The 20,328-nt window shown below is 40.7% G+C and overlaps 1 protein-coding gene across 1 annotated transcript in view; it reads left to right on the top strand.

Annotated features, from left to right (window-relative positions):
- The window catches only part of LOC126266948 (proteasome activator complex subunit 4-like), a 201,710-nt gene extending 199,301 nt beyond the window's left edge, over positions 1-2,409 (top strand). The window contains exon 34 of the mRNA XM_049971660.1: positions 1,189-2,409. Coding sequence (XP_049827617.1) covers positions 1,189-1,323 — 135 coding nt within the window. The 3' untranslated portion in view covers positions 1,324-2,409. The remainder of the gene's footprint in view (positions 1-1,188) is intronic.
- The last annotated feature ends 17,919 nt before the right edge of the window (positions 2,410-20,328 follow it).

Genomic DNA, 20,328 nt, shown 5'->3' with positions numbered 1-20,328 from the left:
TGGAAGCCACCTTCAGAAATATTGAGCCAGGCTGCCTCTATAGCTGTCCATAATTGTGGAAGTGTTGCCATTCCAGGATTTATGTCCCATAAATGTTTAATGAGATTCATGTCAGGCGGTATGGGTGGCCAAACCATTCACTTGAATAGTCCAGAATGTTCTTCAAACCAGTTGTGAAGAATTGTGGCCCTGTGACATGGCACACTATCGTCCATAAAAATCCATCATTGTTTGGGAACATGAAGCCCAGGAATGGCTGCAGATAGTCTCCAAGTAGCAGAACATAACTATTTCAAGTTAATCATCTGTTCAGTTAGACCAAAGGACCCAGCCTATTCCATACAAACACAGCCCACACCATTATTGAACTACCAGCAGCAGCATGCACAATGCCTTGTTGACCAGCTTGTGTCTGTGTTTTTTGCATAGTGTTCAACCAATATGGTCCCAAGCTCAGGAGAGGCACTGCAGATGATTTCGTGCCATTAGAAAAGGCGCTAGCATCTGTCATCTGCTGCAGTAGCCTATTAATGCCAAATATCACCATACTGTCCTAACAGATACATTCATCGTACGCCCCACATTGTTTTTTGCGGTTATTTCATGCAGTATTGCTTGTCTGTTAGCACTAACAACTCTACACAAATGATACTACTCTCAGTTAAGTGAAGGCTGTCGGCCACTGTGTTCCCTGTTGTGAGAGGTAACTCCTAAAATTTGGTATTCTCGGCACACTCATGGCACTGTGGATCTTGGACTACTGAATTCCATATCGATTTCTCAAATGTAATGTCATGTGCATTTAGCTCCATCTACCATTCGGCGTTGATAGTCTGTTAATCTCTGTCATGTGACCGTAATCACATCAGAAACTTTTTCAAATTAGTGCAAATGACAGCTGCCAATGCACTGCCCTTTTATACCTTGTGTGTCCGATACTACCGCCATCTACATGTGTACATATTGCTGTCCCATGACTTATATCACCTTGGTGTATTTCTCTAATCCAGGCAGAAATTCCTGTTTGTTAAGACCCTCTGTATTGCAGCAGTTCTTAGTAAGAGGTGCATTTTTGCGCACACTGCAATTCACAGTTTTTTCTGTATTATCTTATGTGATATTTTTAATTAAACACTATCCCCAACTGTATTGACCATGTTAAGTAATAATGATAATCTTTCATTCCAGGCGACAATAAGGAAAACTCTGGGAGATTTCAAGAGAACACATCATGATAACTGGCAGATACACAGTCTCAAATTTTCAGAGGAACAGCTGGAAGTTTTGGGTGATTTGACTGTACCCCCGTCTTACTATGCATGAGGTCCCTTTATTTATCCGTCTTGTGGTGTTGGACTGAAGATTGTGGATGTACAGATTTGGGATGTGTAATATTTTGTCCCTTGAAGCAATTTTCTCCGATTGGGTTGAAATTAAAGCTACAGCAGAGAAGCACAGTTATTTGCACAAACGAAACAGAAAGCTATGCAGAGTTTCAGCACGGCACGCTTGACGTTATTGTGTGCAAATGCCGCTAGTTGTTAATCTCTCTCTCTCCCTCCCTCCCTCCCTCCCTCCCTCCCTCCCTCCCTCCCTCCCTCCCTCCCTCCCTCCCTCCCTCCCTCCCTCCCTCCCTCCCCTCCCCCTCTCCCTCACCCCTCTCTCTCACCCCTCTCTCTCCCCCTTCCCCCTCTCCCTCGCCCCTCTCTCCCTCCCTCCCCTTCCTCCTCCTCCCCACCCATCATCTCCCCCCTCTCCTATTCCCTCCCCAAAATATAATTGTCTGATGCAAAACTTATGTTCTTAGTGTAATGTTTTGTGTGTGTTTCCAAGGAAGGGCTGTATTTGTAATGAATGTCTTGTGAAATTTACAAAGAAAAGAAATATTGTCATGTTTTTGTATCAGGAGAAGGTCTGCTTATGCATGTAATAATAGTTTCAAACAGTTTTTTATGTGTAAATATAAATCTTTGACTGTGTTGGATATTAAAGGAAGAACAATGAACTTACTAGTTCAAGTTTTAAACTGGAGCCTATTGGTCACATCAGGAAATTGTAGAGTAGGGAAAATATTGTTACCCATCCACCCAGACATTTTTAGTTGATATGATTGTACTACTTTCCTTTGTTTGAAATCATCTATGCTTGCCTCTCTCTCAAATTGTATGTGTACTTATGTTCTGCTACCTCTGGACAATTGCTCAAATGATGTTTGTATTGCATGGATGGAATCTTTCCATTAAATACAGAACAGCACTGCTGTAGCTAAGTCCTGTGTGCATGTGTTGATGATACAATGTTGTTATGTTATACTATATGTATATAGTATCTTTTGTAAGTAATGTAAGCTGAGATGTATTAAGACATTTATAAATTATACAACACAATAAAATATTGTTCTTAATTTCATTTTACGTACGTACCTTGACTGATGGGGAGGGGTGGACAAAAATGGTGTGACATGCAGGACAATATAAGTTCTGAACTGCATGCAGTGTGTTTTTTCAAAGTTTAGTGACAAATAATTGGCTAGGAACCAGTGATTAATATCCACAAATATTTTATTAGCCTATCTTTCTAAGACTACACTTGATTTGCTATTTATTGCAATGTTAGTATCATCGGAAAACAAAAAGTTGGCATCTGGTAATGTTACTGGTGAAAGGTCATTGATATACACAAGAAAAGTAAGGACCCTAAAATGGAAACTTGTGGGACTTCACATGTAATTAGTTCCCAGTTGGATGATGCCCGATAGCTTAATACATGTCTTTTTCCTAATAACACCCTTTGTTTCCTGCCATAGATATAAGATTTGAACCATTTTGCAGCATTTCCTGTTACACAATAATATTCTAATTTACTTAAAAGGATATTGTAATTTACACAGTCAAATGCCTTTGACAAATCACAAAATATACCAGTTGCCTGCAATTTTTTGTCTAATGGATTAAGCACATTTTCACTGTAAAAGTAGATAGCCTTTTCAATATCAGAACCCTTTATAAATCCGAACTGTAACTTTGACAGTATGTTATTGGAGATGAGATGGTTATAAAGCTGATTGCACATTACTTTTCCCATAATTTTTAAGAATGCTGGCAAAAGTGAAACTGGATGGAAATTTGATGATATTTCTTTATCTCCCTTCTTAAACAGTGGCTTAACTTCAGCATATTTCAACCATTCAGGAATATTCTACTGATTAACGACTGGTTACACTGATAGCTTAATATGTTACTTAGCTCACAATCACATTTTTTAATTAATTTTGTTGATATTTCATAATACCCACTAGATGGTTTTGATTTTAAAGATATTATGATGGAAATTATTTCCACTGGGGTAGTGAGGGTCAAATTCATATTATGGAAGTTACTTGAAATGTCTGGTCTGAAGTATTCCATAGCAGCATCTACAGAACCTGACAACCCCATCTTATCAGTAACAATTATAAAACATTAGTTAAAAAGTTCTGCAACAATATACACATCTGTCACCAATGTATCATTTACTCTTAATGCTATTTGTCCTTCTTCATGTCTGGTTCTATCAGTCTCTTCCTTCACTATATCCCATATTGTCTTTATTTTGCTATCTGATATGACTATCTTTTCCTTGTAACATATTTGCTTTGATGTCCGTATTACCATCTTTAATATTTTGCAGTATTTCTTGTAATGTGCTATAGCATCAACATCAGAACTGTTTCAAATTGACAGATACAGTTTTCTTTTTTTCTTCCATTCTTGCAGAACACCTTGTGACTCACTTTGCACCAACACTAGTATCCTCTTCCTATCCGGCTACCTTTCTACTGCAGAAGCAACAAGTGGAAGGCATCCACGTATGTTTCACTCCCCACAAAGCAGAATCTTATAAAGAATCATTCACTGACTGGAAACTGGTTCAGGCTCTTACTTCATACCACAACACAGCCCCAAGCTCTGATACAATTCACAGTCAGATTCAACACCAGAATGTTTTCCAAAGGCAGCATCTCCTCAGGGTCTTCAATAGTATTTGGCTCACCAGTTCTTCTGGATTAGAGTTGGCACTTCACTCAGCTCCCCACATGTCCAAGAGAACAGCATCCCACATGGCTCTATGTTGACTTTACTCTCTTCCTCATGGCCACCAGTCTAACGACCACTGTGTTGTATCTCAATGATTTTTGCATTTGGTACAGCTATCTGCTGAATGCCAGCTCCAAGGTGCCTTCTGCTGGGACTCTGCATGGGCTCTTTCCCATGGTTTACAATTCTCTCCGGAAAATATATTCACACACCTTACCCTTGTACCTTCTACAACCTGAGGTGGAGCTCCTAAAAGTAGTAACTTATCTAATAGTATACTTGCCTGAATATTATCAGATGCTTGTGAAGTATCCGGAAATAGTGCTGTTGTATATTTTTTCCTACCAAAGCCAGCTAACACGGAGAAGACTAATATTGAACTGTTGTCCATGCAGTTTCTACCTTTACGGAACCCGATTTGTGATTCAGTTAGTAAGGACGAAAGTTCTACCCCCGATTCCAATCACCTTTTTATTAGTTTTTCCAATATTTTAGCAATACATGATGACAATTCAATTAGTCTGTAGGAAATGGCTAACAATGGATCTCTCCCTTTTTTATATACAGTATATGATGTGTCTATTCCATTCTGTGACCAATTCTTGATGCCATTCGAATTCCATTATAGGTTTAAAGAACTAATTCTACAGCATTGTCAGCCATGTTTTGTATCATGGGATATATGATCTAATCCATTCCTGGAGCAGTGTCGGCACCCTCTTTCATGACTGATGTCAACTGGTAAATACTGAACTGTTTAGTTAGCACATGTTGGGTTGCCGGAGTTGTCCTTTGTCTTATGGTTAGCTTACTGCGAACACTTGGTGGGGGAATAGGGTCACAAAATTGTTCTATCAACTCATATGATTGTATTTTATTGACTGCAGTGGCGATATTTCAAAATCTGTTAGACCTTCTGCCATATCTCTTTTTATTTAGTATTCTTGGTCAAATTATGACAATATCTTATCCAATGGGTTTCAGTATTTTCTTGGTTCTAGTTGCCACATGTTTATAGAGCAAAAAGCTGTTCACATTAGGTGTTCAACATATTCACATAACGTTGCCCTTCTGTCTTATATTATTTTATTGCAATCTTCATTCCACCATGGATTATCCAGTCGCCTTGCTTTTCTTGATAAAGGTCATTTTGAGATAGATTCATCTGCTGTGTGATATATGCTGTTCTGTAGCTGCATATAGGACCTGTGTGGAGGTAGGCTTTTTCCTCTTGATTTTACTTCTAATTCAAGAATTTGGTGATATTTATACCAATACACTTTGTTCATGTTCCAAGTCAGTTCGTTGGCAATATGTACTCAGTTACTTTTCTCGCAGTGTATACTCATAGTTACAGGGAAATGATCTGAACCCGTGGTATCCTGCAGAACCGACCACACTGTGATTTGCTTCACACAGGGAGAAGCTGATGTTATATCCACTGCAGTTGGTCTCATCCATGGCCCTTGGTTTAATTTTGCAGATCTGTCATTGCAGATAATTATACTATAATCGTCAATGCAAGATATTATGTACTCCCCTAACTCTTCCGTTGTCGAATGAGCCACTGTCCATATTTATAAATTTGGTCTCGCTTTATTTATGTAACACACTCGACGTGTATGTGTTCTAATAACTTTTTCCTGCTTTTATTGGAAAAAAAAATAGGAGATTAACTATTGAAATCCTATTTACTCGATTGCAAACCAAAGATGACGAACAGTGTTATTAACCACTTAATAGAAAGAAATCTATGGCTCGTGTTCAAAGTATTCAAATGCTCATAGGATAAAGTGCTAGTCTGTAGCCAACTTCTTGAAGAGGCTGTTTGCTTATTAATGTTAAATATAGGATGAAAGTGGTGGTAGTGATTTTTTTTGTAAAAAGTAATCATTTCACTGCGTAAAATATTTAAAGAATAATTTCATGATATGTTATTGAATATCCGTGCAAGCAATGAAGAGAGATCATAAAAGATAAATAAGAGAAATATAATTAAAAGTGTATATTGTGTAATAGCCCCAACTGCTGTTAATAAGAAAGCAATACTATTAATATTTATAGTGAGAATCAGTTCAAAATAACAGGAAAAAAGTATTCTTGCAGAAGTTTTGAACTCTATTGTTGATTAATTTGTTTTGCCTAAGAATGACTCTAATTGCCTTAACGGAAAGAGATCGACAGGGTAGCGTAATAGCAATTCCAGTTACGAGAAATGAGTGTGTAAATGACACACTAGAGACCAATCAGATAAAGTCTGCCGAAAGAAATATTATTTCACAACTAACTGTACATAATGTCAAAAGAAGCGTAAATATTATATCGCTGGCTATGAGGTAAAAACGTATCTTTGTTTTATTTGTTGAGAACGTTAAGGGACGAAAGACATGGTAAATCAATGCAGATATGCGGAAACGGGAATAAGCAAGGAAACAGGCAACTCCAAAATTTAGTTAATGCTGTTTATACTAAGACCATACTTTTCAAGATTATCAGCGTGGAGGTTATTGAGCTCGGTTTATATTCTGAGTCAGGGGTTAGCTCACAGTTAATGAAGCGTATACACGATTTGGTCTCGATATTAACATAATTCATTTTGTGCTACAGTTATCTCAAGAATTCTTTACAAGGACTAACGAGCATTAATAAATGATGAGTAATGGGATTTACTTAAGAGAAGATGGGTGTGTTGACAAATCATTTTAAAGAAATAAAACTAAATATATATTCTGTGGCCCATAGAGTCACGTACTCAAAGTTACGTAGTTGCAAAGGTCAACGACGTAAAAAAAAAAAGTTGATATTTACTGAGTACACTGATTCACAATCAACGATATTTTTGTCTTGTTAGATTGTGTATTGACGGTAAAAAACATAACTCACTCTGTAACACTCGATTTTGCACGTTACTGTCCAAAGCAGGGATTCCTATCCACCAATGTAGGAAGTGTCGACCACTGACAAAAAATTGCAAAGTGCACCATTACAAATCTTCTCGTGTCTCCGAGTCTTTTCCAAGCATACACCTCTCCTTGTGATTTTTTAACAGTTACCGCAATTACCATCTGAAATAAACTGCACCACTAAATGACCCTTTCTCCTCTCTCATTCCTACTGCCAAGCCCATATTGTCCAGTACCCCTTCTATTCCTTCCCGTACAACCGCGTTAGAGTTCTCCACGTTTATTAGATTTTCATATCCCTTTAAATACAGAATAACCCATTCGATATCCTCACATACTGCCTCCATATTTTCGTCTTGTTCTTGTGACGTTGGCATGTTTATCAGAACTTTCGTTGTCAGCGATGATTTGCTGTCGAATCTGAAGAGAAAAACTCTCTTACTTAGCTGTTGTCAGCAGCTCACTCTCTAATCAACTTTCGTATTCATAAGGATTCCTACTTCTATTATACCACTTTCTGCTGTTGTTGATATTACTCTACATTCATCTAACCAAAAGTCCTTCTCTTGTTTCCACTGACCCCACTATATCTAGACTGAGCCTTAACATTTTCCTTTTCAGATTTTCTAGCTCCTCTGTCACATTCAAATTTCTGACATTCCATGCCCCGATCGTAGAACATTATCCTTTCGTTGGTTATTGAATCTTTTTCTCGTTGTCATATCTGCCTCGGCAGCCCCCTCTCAGAGATCTGAATGGAGTACTAGTCCGGAATTGTTTGCTAATGGAGAGACCGTCATGACCGTTTTCCAGTTACAGGCCACATCTCCTGTGGACAGTAATCACGTGTCTTCAATACAGTGGTTTCCATTGCTTTCTGCACCCTCACGCTGTTGATCATTGCTATGTCTTCCGCATTTTAGGGTCAGTTTTCCACCCCAAGAGTAAGAGAGTGCCCTTAACCTCTATCCAGTCCTCTGCCTTCTTTGACGTGGCCGTTAGTAGCACGAGGGTGACTTTTTAGACCGGAAATCTTTGGCCGTCATTGCTAATGATTTTAATTCAAACATTTAAGTAGTAGCTAGACTCGAAGCCGGGACCCAGCAGTGCTAGTCAATGACGCTACTCCTAGACCACGGGTCATTACTATGCTAAGGGATGTCGACTTGATCTTATTACGGCACATTGCGTGTATGACATCCCTTTTCTAATGACGCATCACCTGGTGGGAAACCTCACTGTCGTTTAACGTGCGTCGTATTTCGTTTTTCTTTCCCTATGCCGTCGTCCAGTGGTCTTAAAATATGGGGAACTCTTCCCTCGATAGTGACCCAACGAATGTAGCTCGAACTGGACAGAGCAATGTGTAAGCAACGCGTTACATCATTCCTTTTATGTCATTTAATCGTCTAAATACACCACCAGAACGACAAAATGAATACCATACGTTCCCATAGACTGGCGCGCCCGTCGCGCATGCATCCTCGATGTATCTCCATTTTCGCACTTGCTTATGCGGCCAGGTTCCAGTGTGTCGCCTGGAACATGGTACAGAAATATCTGTATGTGCTACCCTCTCAAATCGTCTAATCAAACCAGACAACTAATTCCCTACCAAGCGCCTTCTGCGTATCAAGCAACACATTGCACACTGTCGCCTTGTTCGTACGCTGTCGGGCGGCAGCAGTACGTTCATATCCTGCATCGGGAAGACGGTGTGGGAAGCTCGTTGACGTGACCTGTTTCGTGAGAACACATTCTAGAGCAAAACAGACATCGCCTGCTCGAGGGCGGACACTGTTCCTTGTGTGTTTCTTAACTGCCGACTACTTTCTTGCTGTGCATGATGGACGACTCCTTCCCACAATCCATGTGTGTGGCGATCTCCACTATTCTCGCGTTCACTTCGTTTTCCACGTTGGTAACTCTCTTATAATCACCTAGCCTTGGCTGCCGGCGACCTCCGCCGGTATCTTTGCAGTATCTCTCTATAAGTCACCCCTACCTTCTGCGACCTGACAGTAAATACATCTTTTGACTGCAAAGTTTCACTTCGACTCCTAGTCTCCCAAAGTGCGCTGGTCTTTGTGGCTCATTTGAGAGAGTTGTTCCGTGCTCTCTGCATTGTCCTGTTTTATTTCGGCCAGCTGTTCAGTGCGCCTAACTGAACTGTAGTTTTTCTAGCATCGTGAGTGGACTCAGGACTTGTGCGCCCTCCACAGAAGTGCTTTGTGCTTCCCTTTCGAACTCTCCTCGATTGACGCGTCGACTTCCTTGTTTCTCAACATTCCCTGGGATGCCTGCGAGTCTTCACTCAAGTACTCGGGGCTCGACGGTGTCTCTCTTCTGCCAGTTAGTCTCTAAAGGGGACAGTCCTTTCAGAGCGAAGCAAACGCTTCGGTTAAACCATACCTCTCTGGCTTCCGGAACAGTATTCTCCATGTACAGCTTAAGTGAAGCCCTTTCCTGTTGAACGTCCGGCGGCCAAGTATTACAAGATTGTTTTATTAGAGAAGCTACGCCATCTGAGAAATCTACACAGATTCATTTAAGGTCTCACGTCTCCTCTGCGGGAAAGAATAATATATATAATTCACTAATTTGTGCGTGACGTAGAAGAATACATCGTGTGCGATATATATATATATATATATATATATATATATATATATATATGAACTGGCAGAAGTGGAGCTGTGAGGACGGGCCGTGAGTCGTGCTTGGGTAGCTCAGTTGGTAGAGCACTTGCCTGCGAAAGACAAAGGTCCCGGGTTCGAGTCTCGGTCCGGCACACAGTTTTAATCTGCCAGGAAGTTTTATATCGGAAAAAGTTATGTTCGGCTACTTGGAGACAGTTTGCGGCCATATATGGACTTCATTTTCCCAGACAACGATTAGATTTTTATAGATGACAATGTGCCATGTCACCAGGCCAGAACTGTTAGCGATTGATTTGAAGAACATTCTGGACAATTCGAACAAATGATATGGTCATCCAGATCGCGCGACATGAATCCTGTTGAACATTTACGGGACGTAATCGAGAGGTTAGTTCGCGCGCAAAATCCTGCACCGGCAACATCTTCGCAATTATGGGCGGCTATAGAGGCAGCATGACTCAAAATTCGTGCAGGGGACTTCCAACGGCTTGTTGAGTTCATGTCACGTCGGGTTGCTGCAGTACGCTGGGCAAAAGAAGGTCCGACATTATATTAGGAGGTATTCCATGTCTTTTGTCATGTCAGTGTAATGATGAGTTTCCGAACAGATCAGAGGAAAAAAGAAATTTATGGTACAACTTCATTTAAAGAAGGGATCGGTTGACAGGACATATCCTGAGGCGTAAAGGAATCATCAGTTTGGTAACTAGGGGGGGTGAGGGGCGTAGAGAGTAACAATTGTAGATGGAGACTAAGGCTTGACTACAGTTACCAGGCTCGAATGGATGTAGATTCCAATAGTTATGCGGGGATAAAGTAGATTGCACAGAAAAGACCAGCATGGAAAGCTGCAACAAATCATTCTTCGGACCGAAGACCACAACAACCTGTAGTTACTTGTTCCAAGTGTGGTGGCTAAGAATTAGATTTTTAAATTTGTATGAAATGTAATAATAACAAAAGAAATTAGAAAATTTATATTTCCATTTAACCACACATTTTCAGATCACTAGGAAACTTTGTTTTTCTGTTAAACAAATTAAATTTTGTTTTTATGTACGACAAAAAGCACTGAATAATTTTGTAAGGGAATAGACAACGGGGCTCAATCGACTTTCAAATTTACAATGATGTATCACCAGTGGGGGTAACTTCGAAAGCGGTTTTTTCATCCAGTGAAAGAAACAGGCTGCCAGAGAGAGAAGACGCGCTAGCAAGAAGCAGGCGAAAGCGAAGTGCCGGTTTGTAGTATAGCTACACGAAACTAGGACGAACTTTTGACGCTGCTCCATTCTGACATCGGCGTCTAACTCAAACCGGAGGCTCTGAAGAAAATACTCTCGCACGCATATGGACGCATGTTGGAGTGGCTATCGTTTTCCACCTTCAGGTGGTCACACACGTAACTGCGTGCTTGAGAAGCTTGCAGATGTAAGCATTTTCTGTAGGAACGCCCATCTTCATTTCACCTAGACATATGCACTGCTGTGTGAGGATCAGTTTGTGCTTAGAACACGTGGAGATTCGAGAAAGGATTTTGTGCATGAACTGACCTCTTTATTATCTCCCTCAAACGTTTGATGACATTAATGTCGGATGATCTGAGTGCTCGAACTGCCCAAAATGTTCTTCAAATCAATTGAGAACAGTTGTGGCCCGGCTACACAGCGCATAGTCATCCATATAAATCCCGTCGTTGTTTGGAAACACGACGTTCAAATGTGTGTGAAATCCTAAGGGACCAAACTGCTGAGGTCATCGGTCCCTAGACCTACACTCTACTTAAACTAACTTATGCTAAGAGGTGCACACACACTCATGCCCGAGGGAGGTCTCGAACCTCCGGCGGGAGGGGCCGCGCAATCCGTTACATGGCGCAGCAAACCGAGCGGCCACTCCGCGCGACGGGAACACAACGGCCATAAATGGCGGCAAATGATCTCAAAATATCCGAGCATAACCACATCCACTCAATTGGATCAGAGGACCTAGTCTCTTCCATGTAAACACAGTAAACCATTATGGAGGCACTACCAGCTTGCACAGGGCGTTGTTGACAACCTGAGTCCATGGCTTCTTGGGGTCTGCGCCACACCATAAGCCTACCATCAGCTCTTACCAACTAAAACCGGGACTCATCTCACCAGGCCACGGTTTTCCAGTCGTCTAGGGTCCAACTGATCTGATGAAGTGCCCAGTTGAGGCGCTACAGGTGATATTCTGTTAGCAAAGGCACTCACGTCGGTCGTCTTCTGACGTAGCCCGCATACGCCAAACTTCGCCTAACTGTCCTAATGGATGCGTTCGCCGAACGTTCCACATTGATTTCGGCGGTTATTTCCCGCAGCGTTGCTTGTCTGTTAGCGCTGACAACTCTACGCAAACGCTGCTGCTCTCGGTTTTAAAGTAAAGGGCGTCCGCCACTGCGTTGTCCGTGGTGAGAGGTAACGCCTGAAATTTGGTACTCTCGACACACTCTTGACACTGTGGATCTCGGAAAATTGAATTTATTAACGATTTCCGAAATGGAATTTCCCACGCGTCTAGCTCCAACTGCTATTCCGCGTTCAGAGTCTGTTAATTCCCGACGTGCGGCCATAATCACGTCGGAAACCTTTTCACATGAATGACCACTTGCAAATGATAGCTCTGCCAATGCGCTACCTTGCGGAATATTACCGCCATCTGTATACATGCACATCGCTACCCCATGACTTTTATCATCGCAGTGTATTATATAAAGACTGATAACGAAACTGAAAGAAATATGTTTTAAATGTGTCGTTTTGTCTTCAGCTGTTAGTGTTTTATTGTAACCCTACAGTTTCGGCATTATGCCATTTTCAAACATAAGTTTTTGACATATGGTTTTACGTTTGGCAGAGATAACAACATGGTATCATAATATGTAAAAGTATGAAAGTTTTGCTGTTAAAAAATATTCTTATAACAACAGACATACGGAAATGTGTGGAGCCCTATCTCTGAGAATATTATCATCTGTTCTTTTACTTTAAAAATTGCTAAGCTACCTGGTGAAACCGTATTATCGTTATCATAAAATCTAATATGTAGTCCTCCCCTGGGATCTGAGTGGTCAGCACGACGGAATGTATGATACAAACGGCCCGGGTTCGATTTCCGGCCCGGTCGGAGATTTTCTCCGCTCAGGGATGGGGTGTTGTGTTGTCCTTATGATCATCATTTCATCTCCATCGACACGCAGGTCGCCGAAGTGGTGTCAACTCGAAAGACTTGCACCAAGTGAACAGTTTGCCCGACGGGAGGCCGTAGCCAAACGGCATATCCATTTCCATCTGATATGTAGCCGCTCACCTTCCGTTATAAAAACTCTTATTCCGACATTTAGTATTCAAACATTTTCTGGAACTCCTGCTGTTGGACATGTCAATATTGTGATAGAGAACAAAAAACAGTAATTAATTACTCTTCCATTAAATCATGAAAAATCAATTCTCTTATATCTGACTGCGATTTTAATATATCCTCCATCATCACCTAACAATTATAATGCTCCTGCATACAACGGACAACTTACCTCGTCGCTGCAACTGTATGAATATTCTGCATCCTGCAACAGACGAAAATAACTCAAAAGAAATACTGCGATCCATGCAGAGTGTAATGCGTGGTCATAACTACTGATGAAACTACTTCACTTATTGTTCTTTTATAGAATTTAAATGATCAGGAGTGGTTTAGTCAACAAGCCTTAAGTGGTGTAAAAAATGAAAGGAACAATAAAAACTTTACTTTCTGCAAGTTGACGATTCACACACGGAGAAACTTTACTCAGACCTTTCATTTCCTTTGACAGTTTGAGTAGCAAAAACTTCAATTATTGCACAACGTCTTTAATCAATAATCGCGTATCTGCTCACAACAAAGACACAAATATTACTTTAAATGAATGCATACAGAAATCTGACAAAATCCCTCCAGTGCGCGAGCAAGCAACAGCTATGCGCAGTGAAAAACTAAATTACCAAAAATCCTCGATTAACACAAAAATATCTTCACTGGCACGACCGTCCCTGACGCGTGGCTTCTCTCCGCGCCAGGGTGCGTCCGACTACTATTCACGATAACAATGTCCCAAACTCAGACTTTGTGCATGCATCCAACAGCAGAATAAATAGCCAACTCTCACAAAAAAGAAAAAAAAATGAACGTTCAATTTTCAACTATATATGAACTTCTTGTGCTTGAAAATTGAATAATGCTGAAACTGCAACCGTAAAATGATACACTAACAGCTGTCCGCAAGATGACATCACTTAAAAACTCGTTGGAGCTTAGACCCATATTACAAGCAAATAGAAAAAAAAAAAAATTGTTCAAATGGCTCTGAGCACTATGGGACTTAACATCTGAGGTCATCAGTCCCCTAGAACTTAGAACAACTCTAACCTAACTAACCTAAGGACAGCACACACATCCATGCCCGAGGCACGATTCGAACCTGCGAGCGTAGCGGTCGCGCGGTTCCCGACTGAAGCGCCTAGAACCGCGCGGCCACACCGGCCGGCCAAGAAAATAGAAAAAATTTACTCTGCACTAAGTTATTCTATGAGTTGAGGACATATCCTCATGATTGGCATAATTGTTTCAGTATCTACAAAAATATTTCAACCTCCTATCGCTTGCCATTGGTTTTAAAGTAGGGTACGTACATGAAAAGCACTACAGCACCAGACAACGGTTGATTGCGATTCCTTTTCGAGTTGAATGGGCTATGAAACTTCAAATACTCGTCTAAACACATCTGTAATACGCGAATGTTGACTGATCCAGGACTCACTTCATCTCTTCCTGCCGTAAATTAATACATATTTTCCTTCTTCCTCTCCTGTAGTTGATCCTGGGACGATTTATCTTTTTCATAATGCCGTGTCAATTTGCAACAGCTTTGTATGTTGTAAAGAGTATAACGCACGCAGCATCCCTCTTAGACGAAGAGATAGTGGTATTTTATTTCTTTACTATTCGTTTTAAAGCTGTAGGCTTTCGATGTAATGCTCCCGAAACAGGACTAGCTTTCAGATGCTCGAATAAACATTTCCAGTAATTTGCAATTGGTTTCTTTCACAACGCTCGAAGACACGAAGATTGCCTGGCAATTTATGGTTACTTGTAAGGGCCTGCGTAATGTCGGTCTAGCATGTGTAATGGTATGCTTGCACGAGCTTGCAAGACTGAAAATCGAATAGCCCTCAAGCGGCTGGAACAGCCCAAATGCTTTCGCAAAATTCCATTACAAGCGGTCAAGAGCGACTTAAAAGTATTTTCATGGTTAATTAATTTGACGTGGCTATTGTTGAAAGTATCTGTCGGAACCCGAGAGCTGCAGCACGCGATGTCCCTGCAACTTCTGGAAAGAGGATTCATCACAAAATACAGTATGTTTAGGTGGAATAGTAAATATTTTAGGAGATGGTACTATAGGCTAATTCGGATAAAACATTCCGTGTAACATGTATCCAAATTTTTGTTACAGAAACATAGTTGTTAGAATGTAACTGGTACTCATAAAAGGTGTTAAGGAGAGGAAAATGATTCAATTTAGCGCGATTTCGAATTCGCTTGATAACACCTCTTGTAGCTCATCTGAGATTGTCTTGGCGTTCTCTTATTCTTAATCCGAATGATTAATTTGTCTCTTGTGTCTACTTTATAGATTTCGCCTTTCAACCATCCGCAAAGGCGAATATCGAAAGGGGTTTAGGTACGAGGACTTTGGTGACCAAGAAACGTGACTAATTCATCCGGGAAATGTTAGTGTTAAAAAAAAAATTGTCCCCTGTCGACAAAAATGTGGATGGGCCTTCGCATGCAGGAAGAACATGTCCATCGTTGCAGGGAAAAAGGACCTCTTCCAATAGCGCTGGAAGCTTATTTTGAAGACAGTCCAGATAGCTACACCCTTTACGACTATGCGGCAACACAACAGGTCTACAAATGACAGTCACAGTTAAAAAAATGTGTTGCAAATTCAAGCACAACTTACAACTTGAATTTCAAAACGAAAGTGATAATTGATAAATAACCCCATAGCAAGCGGAGTAACAAGCTGCATCACTGTAACCAGTCCGCCTGCTTAGCTCGCCTCACATGCCAGCGGGCCCGGGTTCAATTCCCGGCCGGGTTGGAGATTTTATCCTCTCGGGGACCGGCTGTTGTGTTGTACTCATCGTCATTTCATCCCCGTCATCGGCGTGCGAGTCGCCCAATGTGACGTCGATTGAAATAAGACTTGCACTAGGCGGCCTAACTTCCCCCGATGGGGCCTCTCGGCCAGTGATGTCATACGCTCATTTAAAGCAATAAAAACTGGACACATATTACATGAAATGTTTTATTCGAATTAATCTATACTGTCACCTCCTAAAATTCCGTATTTACAACGGGCGTTCAATAAGTAGCGCAACACACTTTTTTTCCGGAAGCCGACTGGTTTCAAAAAATGTTCAAATGTGTGTGAAATCTTATGGGACTTAACTACTAAGGTCATCAGTCCCTAAGCTTACACACGCATTACGTAATGGCAACGCATTACGTAACAGTGAATCAGCACTTTTCTACGGGACTTACATTTTGGCGGACGCGGAGCACCTAGAACGGCTAGTGCTCCCGTCCGCGATAACGCCAAATTGCAAATTACTGAAATTGCAAAAACTGCATAACTCATTCGATGTACCCTTGCCCACTGATCATCCATACCAAATATTATTCAATTTGATCAACAAATGACAGAGTTATTAACATTTTCTTGTTTCGCAAACTAAGTCCCATAGGGAAATCAATGTATAAGAACTTTAACTTTTGCTCCTTAATCTCAAGCCAAATATTCTAAGTCCTAAATTATCCTAAGGACAAACACATACACCCATGGCCGAGGGAGGACTCGACCCTCCGCCGGGACCATCCGCACAGTCCATGTCTGCAGCGCCTCAGACCGCTTGGCTAATCCCGCGCGAAGACTGGTTTCATTCAGCATTACGATCCACCACATGGTTTCCCACTCTTTTGGCCACCAGAACTTAAGTATTCAATTTAATCTCCGTTCAGTGCGACGGCCTGCATGCCCGAATGGTACCATCTACTTTTCGACGCCGAGGCCAACGTGTGGGTGCATCAGTGACCTCCCTGACACCCACTTACTGCGTCCTGCAGAGTGTATCTTTCATTGGACCAAACAGATGAAAGTCAGAAGGTGCTAGTCCAGGCTGTGTGGTGGATGAGAAGGAACACTCCAAAGAAGTTTTGTGAGCTTCTCTCGGGTGCGCAGCTTGTGTAGGTCTCGCGTTGTTATGGATAAGAAGTAGTTCGTTTGCATACTTGTGGCGATGAACACAGTGAAGTAGTTTCTTCTGTTTCCTGAGGGTAGCGCAATACACCTCAGAGTTGATTGTTACACCATGACGAAGGACATCAAACAGCGTAATCCCTCCAGAGTCCCAGAAGACCGTCGTCATGACTCTAGTGGCTGAGGGTGCGGCTTCGAACTTTTTCTTCGGTGGAGAGGTGGTGTGGGGCCACCCCATGTACTGCAGTTTTGTTTCCGATTTGAAGGGATGAACCTATGTTTCGTCGATTGTGACGATGTTTGACAAAATAATTTTCACTGTCAGCCTTGCATCGTGCAAGTAATTCCGCAATGACGATCCTTTGTTGCCCTTTGTGATCTTCGGTTAGGTGGCGAGGAAGCCATCGGGCTCACATCTTTGTGTACTCCAACTGGTGGACGAGTGTGTCATCGCTACCAACAGAGACTTCCGGTTGAGCAGCGAGGTGTTTTGATTGCGATCTGTCGATCACCTCGTGTCAGAGTGTCCACACTGCCCAACATTGCAGGAATCGCAGCTGTGTGAAGACAGCTGGCATGCAGGAGATCAGGCAGGTTTGCGTGACATAATTGTGATGATAACGACGACAACGACTCGCAAAGCTTTTGTTCACCGCCAGGTCTCTGCAGACATTCTGCAAGCGCCTATGAATGTCTGCGACGCTCTGGTTTTCCGCCAAAAGAAACTCGATAACAGTTCTCTGAAAAGCACCTGCATACAGATGCCATTTTGAAGGCTACGTACAGCACCACTACTTCATGAAGCTACAGTGGTTGAAGCGGCAATATTCCACGATGTCCCACAACAAACACCGCATGTTGCGTTACTTATTAGACCCCCCCCCCCCGTAAACTTGTATATAACCTGAAAAACTCGCTATCTGTAATGGAATTTCGAAACACAGCAATCAAACTGGAGGCTATTGGTCACGTGTGTGCCTGGGGAGTGTGAGGCTTTAAGAACAGCTGCCTCATCAGCAACCACTGTTGTGTTGCTCCAAGAAATCAGATGTGAAGGAAATAATGAGCTATTTTTCCCCTTCAGTACCGCCATAGTAGACAACAAGATGTTGCAACTTAGTTGTTAGCGGTAGTCGCGCTGGGTGAAGTGGCGCAGTAGTCGAGATTGCTCCCAAAACAATCTGTACTTCTGATTTGTGTCATACATTATGTGTCACGAGTATGAGCAATATTTTGTCATGTGAAAGGAGTGAAGTTCAATCACGTGTTGACTAGAGAAGTAATTGTCTACAGTAACGCAGAAAGGCACAAGTCAGAACACGCTACCCTCACCAGTCTTTAAATTTACTGTGACAAATGATGTTAAGCGTCAGTCAGCTGTCAGTAAATTTGAATTATACATTGTTCAGTCGAAGTGAAAAGCATTTTGATTCCTCATGACACATGAGGGGTTATCGTTTTAATAGCATAAAAAGTAGAAGTCAATATTGGCTGATTTTTGTAGTGAATTTATCTACTACAGCTTTTAATTAGGCTGACGACAGTTACTGTATATTATACTTTAATTAAACTTGTAATTTTTATGCATCCTATCTTTTTCTTCATCTACTGGAGTGAAGCTGAAAAGGCGTCTCGGAAGTAATGATGAATTTAGTTATCTGATTACTTACATAACATCCCTGTCAATTATGAAGCCCATTTGAAGCTCTATCATCGCAAATGGTCTTCTTAAAACGTTGGAAGCAGTGGCTCGCTGACTGTCGTGGAAGTATGTTCAACATTGCTCTTGATCTCAGGATTTTTTGTGTATTCGGTTTCTTTTAGGCTAAGGATAGAAATAGAGCAGCACAAAGGTAGAAGTGATGGACAGGTTCGAAAAAAGTACACACAGGAAGCGTATTATCCTTAGCCTTAAATTTTATAAGAAAACGTTATAAAGAAATAAGTAAAATAGTTTCAAATTGTATAAAAATTATTTTTATTGCTCGACACTGTATGTTAAGGACAAATATAATCACAGTTAGGAACTTTGAACCGGCAAATGGAACACCACACAGTCTCCTTGAAAATGCCAATACTGCTCACGGAGAAACCACTGTTGTTTAAAGTTATTTAAATACAGGAATGAATATAATGAAAACATTTATTTCATACTTCACTGTAATATTTCATATAATCTTATTCGCTCACATGAAACATGAAACTCACTGTGAAGAAATGTTAGATGCATCAGACAAAATATATAGTTACCTCTTGGCACTAACACTTAATTTCTAGTAAATTTTGTTTTTAGTGGCAGTATTATCTGGAATGTACAAAATTACTTTAAGTGATAGGAGCAAAGATAGGAGTAAAGTATTTCAGCGAAACTGTAAGCAACACATGACTCCTTACAAAATTCTGAATCACTCCTGTTGTTTCACAATGAGAAAGACTGTGTTTACCTACTGATTTACTTTTGCTTTTGACAATAGATTATTGCAACTGAAAACTATATTAACCACTAGACGACATCTGTGTCTAGTTGCTATCTTCTCTATCCATATGTCTTTTATATTTCTTCTTTAGCATTATTACATCGTTACAATGGAAGAACATATTAGGTACAGTTATGCTGCATATTCGATGATCTGTGTGTTTTTTCCCCCTTGTGTTAGATTAGACTCTTTTGTTTATAATTATATAGTTTGCATAAAATTGGTGATATAGTGCAGAAATAACATTACATTATAGGGATAGTAGACCATAAATTAGTGAATTTAATCTGTTTGTCATGGAGGCTGACTTTTTGTGTTGGAATCTATTTTATGACGTACACATTTCTGTATTTGAAACTACTTGTTTAACATTTTTGGTGTTATACATTTGCATAAATAGATACAGTGGCTTTCAATTGACACCACTGCTAGCACTTTTCCCTTTTTACAACAATTTGTTCACAAATGGGATATCTCGTTTCCACTATGGCATTTCTTTTTCTGAACCTTTAGTTTAGAATCTGCGATGTGATGATTTGCGTTGTCTGCTCATTTTTATACATAAACCACCAGCCTCACCATCATTTTGTGCTTTTTCCCACACACCTATCAACTGAAAATGTTCTCAATGAATAGCTTTTTTTTCAGTTGTGTTTGATTTCATCCAAAATAAATTCGTTAAGTCTTGTAGCGATTTATAGTTTCTGTGACATTTAACTTAATAAATTATTAGCACCTTCTTAGTTATGCGTAGTTTTGCCTCCAATTATTAATTAACTGTGGAAAGTTCATTATAAATGGCTTTATGACTTAACGTTTACGTTTGCGTTACAGATTTTTGAGTTACTTTGGTAATATTTATTTTAATAATCTCATATTCAGTAG

This window comes from Schistocerca gregaria, chromosome 4 (assembly GCF_023897955.1).
Source record: "Schistocerca gregaria isolate iqSchGreg1 chromosome 4, iqSchGreg1.2, whole genome shotgun sequence".
Classification (NCBI taxonomy): Eukaryota; Metazoa; Arthropoda; class Insecta; order Orthoptera; family Acrididae; genus Schistocerca; species Schistocerca gregaria.
The sequence above is the reverse complement of the archived record's forward strand: the minus strand, read 5'-3'. Positions and strand labels throughout refer to the sequence as shown.